Raw genomic sequence first — 12,167 nt, 5'->3', positions numbered from 1 at the left:
CCTCCTACTTTATTCTGCATAAAATAGGAATTTCCATCCTAATTTAGACTTTCTGCCGGCGAGCCAGCAAGGGTAGGACTCGGAGTCCTCCCTCTCACAAGGTTTTCTAGGCAAAGATGAAGGAGGGAAAATCGGCTGCAAGACACCTGCTGTTCTTACTTCCTGGGAGGGTGAGAGGGAGGAACATGTTGTCCTGCTGGCAATTCTATTTATAAATGCTTTTCTTTACAATAAGATGACAAATTTAAGAAGGAGGAGGGGGAAGAGCAGCAGCTGCCCACACAGAGTATTACTTTAAATTTAATTATTGGAAAATCACTCTATTCAGGCCAGGAGAGGGATGAAAAGGAAGAGGAGGAGAAGTGAAGAAAACCAACAAAATATGGAATGAAACCAAAATTAAGTTATGTCAACATGGTGGGCTCAGGGGACCAACAACCTGAAGAAAGCCCACATGCTGCCACCAGCAAAGAGGAAAACTGAGATCCAGAACAGGTAGAATATTACTCTCATCAAGCTGCCAAGGCTTCTGGTACTGAACTATAAAGTGGATTACACAGAACCCTTAGCCATGAAACCTGCAAGATACTCATATAATTATCTAACTATATGTGTAACACTTTTTCTGAAAACGGAAAGATCTGTACTCTGGTCTAAAAAAGAGGCTGACCCACAATCAGTATATGAAAATATTGACTGAACTCAGTTCCTGCTGTGAAGTATAATGACTTGTAAACCTAGTAATAAAAATGTAAATACACTTAATTTTCCATCTAATCCCAGATACTAGGATTTAAATTTTACTGATACATACGTACCCATAACTCAGTGGGATTAGAGTCAAATTAAGGAATAGAGTGGCTGTATTCTACACAGGAATCTAAAATAATGTTGAAAAATAATGCTGAAAAACATCACTGGGAGTAAAATCAGATGGGGGAAATCATACGTGCCAGAAAGGACTGTGTGTGGACAGGGTGGGAAAAAAAACTTTGAAAGAGGCCTGAGGTAGGGGTGGGAGTTGTAATGAGTCCAACACACACACACACACACACACACACACACACACACACACGCACACACACACGCATCTTCACATTCACAGAGTGGTTTCTCAACTGCCTTCTCAGGAAAGCTGGTCCCATCAGCTTTTACCGTGGGGTGTGGATTCACCGAGAGGCGGTGAAAGACACACCGCCACCGGCACTGCTCCTCCCCTCCCCTCCCCTGCAGAGAACCGCCTCTGCCAGGATAACCGGTAAGATATGTTTGGAGATCTTCCATCCTGTCTCTAGAAGAGTGACAGCTAATTTCAAACATCTTCTTGTTACCCTGCCTTCCCCTCCCCTACATCCCAGGTATGTACCCATAAGCCTTCCTTATAAGCACCTTCCATTTGCCATTTAATTAATTCTGGGTCAGTTCCCTGCAGGTGACACAGTCAAGGGCTTAACGGTTAGTTCTGAGAAGACACAGCACCTTCCACATTTAAATACTCTGGATCCATCCACAATATATGATGTATAAAAAGCCAGGATACCACTACAACCAAAGCAGATGCTCTCGTATGACTCAGCCCCTGACTTTGCACCTGATACTCAGAGTGATTCGAAAACGTAACTGAAAAGTAACTGAAGGCAACAGTGGTCCATGCTGAAGGGAATGAAAGCTGTTTCCCTTCCTAGAGAAATCACTTAAAAAGGAGTGGGAAGAGGAGAAGAAAAAAGAAGGAAGGAAGAAAACTGGGTTGAAACTTGGCATTTACTTGAAGAGGAGCCAGCAGAATGTACGTGCAGAGACAGTTTCACAGCACAGAGGGAAGGCATCCATCAGAAGGCTTCCTTGGCGCTATTAAATTTCTTTGGTGGCAGCCTCGGCTGGGAAGGCAAGGCACAAAAGTTGCGTTCAGGGTCCTGAGGGCCGAGAGGTGGTGTCTGCGAACTTACGGGGATGGATCGGCTCAGGAATCTCGCTGAGGAGGAAGAAAGGCCGGTGTAGGAGGGCCGCAGGGCAGCGCTGTGCTCCTCCGTCTTGGCGCTGTGGGGGCCCGGCTGATGGTTCAGGGTGTTCCCACTGCTGCTGTTGCTCCTGCTGTACTGGTTGTTGTTGAGCTCAGGGTAATTTCTGGCAGGCGGCTGGGAGCTGCCATTCAAGAGGTTGGTGAATGGGTTGGCTACGAAACCCACCTTGGAGGGTGAGGTGGTCTTTTTGTTCTCTGGATCGTCTGCTGCAGCGTTCAAGTTCCCTAGAGAACTGGCTAGCCGGGAGTTTATGGAAAAGCTGAATGAAAAACACAGGTGGGGGGCGGGAAACACAGACAGCCATGTATACTCTCGCAGAGTTCACGTTTCTAAAACATGTAATTACGACATCAGGGGAATGTGATGAAAACAGTTCTGATCAATGCAAATGGTGACAGAATCGCTCTTGGTGATATTATAATATGTGGCCTTTAGTTATACATGGTAACTTCCTCTGTCAAAAGTAGTTAAGACTCAAGAAGCTAAAACATGACCAGAGATCATGAAATAGAATACGTGGGGGTTCTATTTGCCCTGAGGCAGGAAGTAAATGAAAAGGACTATATAAGGGGAGAGTAGAAAGCAGACCCAAGTACAAGATTTAACTTCTATATATTCAATCACGTGACTACATCAAACATCCCTACCCATTTCAGTTCTGCCCACACACATCAGGGGAGAAATGACAATATCATATATTATTAGTATGTGCAACTGAACTCCATTTCCTCGATCACGTTGGACAAGCTCTGGAAAGGGATGCTGTCAGCATTTCCTCCACGGCCTTGCCCCCACAATTCAAGACAGGAACAGAAGCCTAGAGGGTCACAGCACCTTTTGTGGTTTCCCCCCTGGTCCCCTCCTCTGACAAACTACAGCCAAAATCACTGTCTGCTGCTGCCTTCCTTTACCTCCTGCCAGTGCCTCAGGAGAAGGAGAGAAAAATTACCTTCTTACACTGGTGCCTGAGGACAAAGAGCCTCTGCTTATCCTCTTGGCTGTCGCTGAAGGGGACAAAGCCATTTTTGAGGTCTTCAAAGCAGATGCAGATCTTTGTGGGGAAGAACTCAATCTTTCGGAGAGAAATGAGCAAAGTGTCACACAAAAGTTGGGTTATCTTAACACTCGGCAATCAACTAGAACAAGATAAACTAATATACGTTAAAGAGATAATGGCAGGTCCTAATAACGGCAGCCTACACTGACACAGCCCTCACTCCGTGCTGGGAGCTCATCTAAGAACCGTACGGACATTAACTCCATTCATCCTCACAACAACCCCATGAGGCAGCAAAGACTACACTTTGCAAGTGAGGAAACAGAGGCACAAAGGAAAAGCTCCTCGTTCAAAGTCACTCAGCAAACAAGTGGGACAGCTGGGATTCAAATCCAGGATCCAAAGTCCTGCTGGTAACCACCATCCTGCCATCCTTGGTCACTTCCCTTCCTTGCCACTGGCATTTGTTCCTCCCAAGTCCTTAAATTCTACTTCTCTATGTTTTAAATCTATCTGCAACTGCCCTAGGTGAGGCCATCATTATTTCTTATCCTTGTCTCCTAGTACCACCTTTTAATCTCATTCCTTAAAACTCGCATTCTGAATAGCCTCTGGCAAAATTTAAAATATCTAAGCATGTCACTTCACTATTTAAACCATTTAATCTTTCCTCCGTGCCCAGAAAGCCTAAACTTCTTGGCTTGGCCTATGAAACCCTCCAGAATCTGACATTTGCCAATTCTCCACACTTTCCCACCAGACAGCTCTACTCCAGCTACACAAAATTCCCTGAGATCCTGGGATGGACAGCATCCACACCTTTGTCCAGTTTGCATACGCTACTTTTCCTGCCAAGGCATCTTCTCCTGTCCTTACCTCATCCCTACACACACCTTCTTCTTCCACCTCCATCTGGTTCCCTCCTATTACTTATCCTTTAATGGTCCAATCATCTGCTACCTCTTCCAGCAAGCTTTCACTGAATTCCCAGGTGGGCTGAGCATCCAGGTTCATTATACATTCTCACGGTAAATCACAGCTCTTATACCACATTTCATTGTCTGATATTGTCTACGTCCCTCAAAACAAGCTCCCTTATGAGCAAAGAACTGTCTCTCATTTCAATACCCAGTGACTAGCACAGTGCCAGACTCAGATCAGGTATTCAGTAAATGTTTGCTGAGTGAACAAAAAGGGGAAATTGACTCAAATCTGGAAAGCCAGGGCCCAGTCATGGTTTCAATACCAACTGTGTTTTGTCCTGGAAAAATGTTTTGCTGTAGCTGGACCCTGTTTTCCTATCTGCTACAGAAAAGCTGATTTACTTGTAGACTCTTTCCTTCATCATCTGTCCTCCAAACAGCAGCTTACGACATGGTTTACCTCTAAATCAAGAATAGGAACAACTGTACAAGGAAGCAGCTCAGGCTTCTGGAGAAGTCTGGGCTGTCTCACAGCTGCCCCCACTAAGCAACCCTAAAACCTAGAGCTCAATGAACAGAGCCGAGGAGTGAGTCCGTGTTTCTGCCCCATCTGTTGATGACAGTTTTGGTCAAACATTTCTATGTCCCTCACCAAGCCCTACACTGGATCCTGGTATCACTGAGACCACCAGGGAGTGTTCTGGAAACATTTTTCTAGAGAAACACTAACATTTCCTCCTCAAATGGAGAATAGGCAAGGAAATAAAACTAGAAAATAAAGGAAGTGGGGGCTTCCTAGGTGGCGCAGCGGTTGAGAATCTGCCTGCCAATGCAGGGGACACGGGTTCGATCCCTGCTCCAGGAAGATCCCACATGCCTCGGAGCAACTAAGCCCATGCGCCACAACTATTGAGCCTGTGCTTTAGAACCCATGAGCCACAACTATTGAGCCCATGTGCTGCAACTACTGAAGCCCACACGCCTACAGCCCATGCTCCGCAACAAGAGAAGCCACAACAATGAGGAGCCCACACACCACAATGAAGGGTAGCCCCCACTCACCGCAACTAAAAGAAAGCCTGCGCACAGCAAAAAAAGACCCAACACAGCCAATAAAATTAAAAATAAATTAAAAAAAAAAAAAGAAAAGAAAGGAAGGGAACAAACATATGCAAAAATAGGAGGAAAGAAGAATAACAAATGTTAAAAATTCAAGGCAAAATCTATCACTGGGGGCTTCCTAGGTGGCGCAGTGGTTAAGAATCCGCCTGCCAATGCAGAGGTCATGGGTTCGATCCCAGCTCCAGGAAGATCCCACATGCCACGGAGCAACGAAGCCCGTGTGCCAAAAAAAAAAAAAAAAAAAAAAAAAAAAAAAAAAAAAAAAAAAAAAATCTATCACTGGCTTGAAAGGCACGCTGCAGAGCAACTATAGTTTACTAGAGACCTCACCATGTGCTGGGCACAGACAGTACATTGACATCACTCCCACAGCCACACAGCCCTGGGGCACTTCAGAAAAACAAAGCTCTTTTTCATGGTAAGCATTAAATATAGAGCGTACTGTAACAATCAAAAGGCAGGAATTCTAAAAGTGAAAAGCTGTGTGCAGTTTATTTCTATGGGTTTAAGGGCTGGGAAACGTATCTAAACTGTAGCATTTATTTATAAGCTACTGGAAATTCAACCTGGTTGACAGTACCTGGAAGGCTGGGACACTGCTCTCGGATGCCCTTTCATATCCTCCAACCTACGGAAACCAAAGACAAATGTTCACGCATCACTAGGGTCACACATGTAAGCCAAGACCAAAAGTCACATCATCTGGAGTCAGACCAGCAAAGTTATTAAATGGGCAAAAGGGATAAACCTTGCAAATGGATATTAGTATTTACCCACTTTATAAAATAAATCCTAGAACCAGTGGGAAATCTATTTTAGTCACTTTGTTTCCTCCTGAATTTCATTTACAGCAAAATGCTTTTTCATCAGGTCGTATTGCATCTACTCAGGGTAAAAAAGGTTTGATGATGGTGCCATGATGCTGTTAAGAAAAACTAAATTCCAAAAAATGAGAAAATTTCTGAGGATAAAAAGAAAAGAAAAACACCATATTGGAATGAGCCTTCTAAACTTTGTGTAGTGAAGATTCTCTTGTTCTCTAGCCTTTTTATTTGCCAAGTTATACCCCAACTTATCCCTTCCTCTCCCTTATGATTTTTTAAAAATCAAATATAAGTCCATTTGAAATTAATTTTAATCAATATAATGCAATTTCTTAGAGTTTCAAAGAAAAAATGGTGAATAAAAAAGATTGGTAAAGAGCTTAAAAAAAATAAAAAATAGAATTACAATAGTATTGATAGCAGGAGAATTTAAGTACATTCTCTTAGCTGTAACAGATTAAATCAATAAAAATTAACTAAGGATATTAAAAGCTAAATAACATGTTTAATAAGTTATATCTAACTTATTTATATCAAACCTGTATTTTAAAAACAAAAAATACACCCTCTTTTCATACACTCATATAATAAAAATTAAAATAGTAAAAAAAAAAATAAAAGATTGGTAATGTAAACTGATCTTGAAGAAACTTTCATTGACTTAGACAATATGTACAGGGAAAACAGCATGGACTCTGAACACTGCTGGCCTTGAATATCAGCTGGGGAGTGATTTAACCTCTCCGATCTCAAGCAACCAACACAAATGCGGGTGATGGTGCACACCTTTTGTGTTAACTCAGTTAATCCTCACGTCCAAACTAGGCCCCTAACATGACTCCTGACCCACAGCAGCTGCTCAGTAAACAGTACCTTTCCTCAATTTCCCAGTGGTAGTTGGTGAGCATTACTAAGACCCAAACTTGCTATCCCATCATCCCATCTCACTATAGAAAACAATTACCTCAACTTTGAGCTTCATGGACCTTCATTTTTCAGGGCAGGAAACCAGTACTCAAAGCATAGGTAATGGTGTGACCACACCCAATCTGACTTAAGGGTTATAATTCTCCCAGATAAGAAGTAAAACTAAATTCCCTGTGAGGAGGCTGTTTGACATTTATCACACTAGCAAAACATCTCTCTGACTATGCATTTGTCTCACTTATAAATCAAAGGAAAGTAGGCACTTCCCAGTATATTCATTTGTGGACTTGCCACTCCTTATGTTACAATAAAAAATCTTGATATTTACAGATTTTTATGCCTACATTGATTCTGAAGCCTTTTTTTTTTTTCACTTAATCTGAATTATCAGAAGATTTCAAAAGTTGTGGTCAGAAGCTAACTCCCATCAATAGATTCTGATGAGTAATTTCAGACCTCCAAACCAAGATGGTTTATAACTTTACAGGCAAGGATTGCTTATTTGATTCTCAAAAATAAAAAGTAAGGCTAAGGAGTTAGGACATACCAAAAGCTTGGCATACTATACTTTTCTGCAAACTCTAGATTAAATACAAATATTTAGCACATCTGCGAGAGTTCGCCACAGGATAGGAAACCTATTCACAGGAGAAGAGTGGCATTCCAAATGGAATTTTGAGTAGAGTCACAGAGACAACCAACTGCTTGGCAGTTTAAGGTGGAATTCCAGAGACTAAAAGGCAGCAGCTGCTTTCAAGAAGCTTCTAAAATTTAGCTACTCCCCACGGTGATAAAATAATAAATAAATAATAATAAACACAAAATAGTAATAAATCAAAAAATGAGAGGTAAACATGGTACTTGTAGAATGATATTCAAAAGAGAAGATTAAATATTCTATCCACAAATGGAGGCACAATATAAATTTAAAAGTTTAAAATAGATATACCTAAATGCACAGGATGGTGAGGAGCGTGGCTGTCTCTGACTTTTTAAGGCACGTAGTTTGTCTCCCTGGGTTATGTTATTTTTCATTTCCACATCTTCATCCTCTTCTAAATTATTCTGGAAAAAAATGCATGTTCCACAGAAAGGTCATTATGAAAAATTCTACTTTATATAGACTTCTTAGTAGCTTATGGATTATCTTGTATGTTGTTATATTTTATATAGATTACCTTAAATAGCTTTAATGCACTATGAATTCAGCATTGGCCACATATATACTAAAGAACACTGGACTAATCACCAGTTAAATATACTGGTCAAATTCCAAATCAAAGAAGCATGGGTACGAATGTGGTAGAATTTATTAAAAGGAGCTTTGTTACAGTGGACCACAGCACGGACACTTTCTTGCAGACAAAAAAATCATGCTTTGGAACATAGCTTAGACATAGGCTGGCTCAAGAGATACAGTACAAATATTTTTCCAGAAGCTACCAGAATCCATCACTGCAAATTCTAGAACTTGTTTACATAAGTGAAAGATAAAACAATTTAGCATATCTATACAGTAACTTATTAATATTATTTAACACTAATAAAAGCACTCAAGATTTTTCCAAAAGGAGTGAAAACTTACTAGACTGGGAAAGCATGTTTCCTGCTGAAATAGTCTTATAGTTGGAAATATATATACATAAGTACCACGTTAGATCTTTTGCCATGCCAGCTCACATTTAATTCTCACAACCCAGGGAGCAGGGGTGGGGAGGGCACTGTTACCCTTAATTTAAGATGAAAAAAAGGAGGTGCTTGGAAGATAAGAATAGTGCCCAAGTAAACTTAAACTCTCCCTGACGGAGCTATGATTTTAAAATCAGATTTCTTGTCCTCAGATACAATGTTCTTTCTAAAATACATGCCACAGCACACTAACATTGCATCATAAAGATGGGATTTCGTATTTTTCCTTACCTGGAAAAAAAAAATCAAAAGGTCTGAGTTTGCTAAGATCATCACTGGCCACAAGAGCCTCCTCTCTTCTTTAAAGCTAGAATTCTTTGATGAAGAACGTATAAAAATACACTTTCCTCACTCACATTCTAGTCATTTTTGACAGCCATTCCTGAATCAAAACACTTTTTTGTTCCCTGCCACCCATGCTGGGGTCCATGGATTCACCTGGCGCTCAGTAGGCATGTCCTGGGTAAAAAGACCACACCTCACTACTACAGCTCTGATATAAAGAAAGAAAAAGAAAGAAAGAAAGAAAGAAAGAGAGAGAGAGAGAGAGAGAGACAGAGAGAGGGAGGGAGGGAGGGAGGGAGGAAGGAAGGAAGAAAAGAAAAGAAAAAAGAAAAACACATACAAAATACACAGCTAGTAGGAAAGAAAAAGAAATGAAGATGAAAGCTTCCCAGAGGAGGCAATCCCTTAGCTGAGTCTTAAAGAATGAGTACAAGTGAAGCAAGCCAAACCAAGACCACACAAAGGACCATGCCGGCAAAGAACACCACTTCAACAGTGACAGAATCATGGAACCTCAAAGTCAGGGGCTTCTCTTAGAGTCATTAAGAAATACTCACCTACAGAGTCCCGAGGAATCAATCACATTACTCATCTTTGGCCATACAACCCCAGTGGGAGGAAAGCCACTACCGCTCAAGAAAGTCTTGCAGGAATAGAAATCAGACATGCTGAAGGCTAGGCTTGCAAGCAGGATGACACACCTGAGAAGCTGAGCTTAGCTCCACCTGGCACCCAACATGCTGGGCTGGTAGCAGTTACCTGTGCCTGATGGAAGGACCAGCCCATAGCCAAGGGTCTCCAGAATATGAGGGGGGATCAAGAAGTATGTAAGCTTTCACAAGATAGGCAAGGAAAGCTTTCTGAAGGCCTGACAGGATCCTCATCCCAATCGGTTTCACTGTCTAATGAGTGTCTTTGTGGAAAAGCCAGGAAAGCTTGTTTGTCCATTCAACAAGGAAGAACTCTGTGTTCCCAGTTCTAAAATGCCTTCAAAATTCTAAGGAAAAGTGATTCTCCACTTGAAATTGCAATATTCGACCTATCTGTCAAGCGTAAAGGTAGAACAAAGGTACAAAAATTTACCTCCCACACAATCTTTCTGGGAAAACTATTACAGGATATGCTTCAAGAAAAGGAAAGAAGACAACATGAGATCCAGGAAAATTAGGGATCCAGCTGAAACTGTGAAAGAGAAGGCCTTGGCTCAGAACTCTATATTTGGGCTATAGAACAACTAGTCCAGGTTGGAAGGCAGAAGTGTCTTCAGGAAAAGAAGGGACTTGGTAAGATTTGTTGTTGTTGTTGTGTTGGGATTTTGAAAAAAATTTAAATTGCTTGGTACAATTTGGGGGGAGGGGGAGAGGTAGCATTCTCTTTCCTCAAATATATAGAAAACTACACAAATAAAAAAAAAGGCAAATAACTCTAGGGGAAAAAAAGAGAGCTTCAACAAAGAACACAGTCACAGAGGCCTCCTAAGCTCAACAGTGAACAATATTTACATAGTAATAATGTATACATTATTTGGGTTTAACCAAAAATTATAATATAGCTACACTGGGAAGCTAAGGGGAGTGAAGGTGATAGCAAGGCAGGAGAATTAATCCTATCTACCATAACCAGGAGGCAATAGAGAAATGTCCAAAAGGGATACATTTTTAAAAATAGCATTATAGCAAGATATTTAGAACTATGACAGTGAAAATATTAGTATCATTTGCTCAGAGGTTTCCCCCTTTGAGAGTGGATCTGGGGACACAGAAAGATGGGATACGGAACTGATTTTTTTTACATCAGAATTCTATACTTTTATTTCTAAAACTGTGGTCATGTATTATTTTTTTAAATAAAAATTAATTTAAAAATACACAGTTAAACAAAGAAAGTAACAGTATATATTATAGTTACTTTACATGTGTTTATCTCTCCCACTTTATTGTAAATCTTAAAGGTAAAAATTTCTTAAATTATAATACATTTCAAACATGCAGAAAACAACACAATGATGTAACAGCCAGCCATGTACCTAACTACCCAGAATTAATATATTTTTTTCTAAAACTCCTTAAGGAGTTTACTTCAGTACACTAGCTCTCAAGGAAAAACAAAACATTATATATTAAGTCCCAGCTGTCAACCTCTGGAGAAGGAAACCATGTCTTTTCAACCAAGAAAAAAAAATACATTTTTTACTATATAATACTTGTTTGTCATAGGTAACAAACTACAGAAAGGTGATAAAAATACTAAAGCCACCCAAATACTTACCATCAAAAGTAAAACACATTAGCATTCTGTCATATAGTCTTCCAGACTTTTTCCAGTGCCATACATACCTTACCAGCACATTTCTTCCTCACAAAATGTGGTTGAATTATACATGCTGCTTTGTAACTTACTTTTTTAATTAAATATACTGTGTGTTTCAGTATATATTTTAAAAATCCTCTACATTATCATTTTTTATGGCTCAGTAAATTCCACTGTCTAGATGTATCAAATTTTATATATTTTGCCCCAGCTCAGGGTGTTTTCTGTCTTCCATCACTATAAACAGTTCCAACAAACAACCTTCTATAAACACATGGTTGTTGAACCCTATCCTATTATTACTGCCTTAAGATAAATGCATGGAAGTGGAATTGTTAGATTAAGGTCTCCTGCTACATAGTATCAAACCACCCTCCAGAAAGGCTACACAATTTTAAACGCCAACTAGCAATGCTGAAGAGCTTTTTAATCCCCAAACCCTTGCTAATATTGCACACATTTCTCTAATCTCATACAAATTGATGGGCATAAACAGCATCTGTGTTTCTTTCATTCCTGGGGAAGCAGAACATGCTTTTATATGTACCAACCGTAAGGGCTCCCATGTTGTCTTATTTGTGTATGTGGAGTTTTCACATTGATTTTTTAAGAGTTCTTTACATTAAAAAAAATACCCTCATTTGAATGTGTTGCAAATACTTCCTCCTAGTTAATTACTGTGAGGAGAATAATTCAGACCAAGCCTGGGGGTGGGGGTGGGGTAGTCCACAGCAGTGGTCTGGTGAGAGAGGACAGATTGGATTAGGGTAGGAGAAACTGCCTGGAAGTCGGGATCTGGGGAAGGAGGAGGCGGGGGAAAGATCTGGACACACAGTACAGGTCTGAAAAAATCTGCTATAATATAAATCATGGGGGGGGGGGGGTTGTCTCAATTTATCTCCCCTTATTTTATTTCTGTGGCTACTGTAAGAAGTTTTAGCCATGTTTAAGACTAAGAATACAAAACATATGTTATAAAATTCTTAGTAAATGATTAACAGCCTTCAAACTCTTGACAAAAATAGTTATATACAATGTTACTTAAAACACACTTAAATTAAATTACAAA

General features: G+C 40.3%; 1 protein-coding gene across 1 annotated transcript in view; it reads right to left on the bottom strand.

Moving 5' to 3' along the window:
* The window catches only part of CDC14A (cell division cycle 14A), a 152,967-nt gene that overhangs the window by 15,552 nt on the left and 125,248 nt on the right, over nt 1–12,167 (bottom strand). The window contains exons 12-15 of the mRNA XM_057741603.1: nt 7,764–7,879; nt 5,644–5,691; nt 2,971–3,093; nt 1,766–2,280 (exon numbers count right to left, since the gene is read on the bottom strand). Of these exons, the coding sequence (XP_057597586.1) occupies nt 1,830–2,280; nt 2,971–3,093; nt 5,644–5,691; nt 7,764–7,879 (738 nt within the window). The 3' untranslated portion in view covers nt 1,766–1,829. The remainder of the gene's footprint in view (nt 1–1,765; nt 2,281–2,970; nt 3,094–5,643; nt 5,692–7,763; nt 7,880–12,167) is intronic.

This window comes from Hippopotamus amphibius, chromosome 1 (assembly GCF_030028045.1).
Source record: "Hippopotamus amphibius kiboko isolate mHipAmp2 chromosome 1, mHipAmp2.hap2, whole genome shotgun sequence".
Taxonomy (NCBI): Eukaryota; Metazoa; Chordata; class Mammalia; order Artiodactyla; family Hippopotamidae; genus Hippopotamus; species Hippopotamus amphibius.
This window is presented reverse-complemented; position numbering and strand designations above follow the sequence as displayed.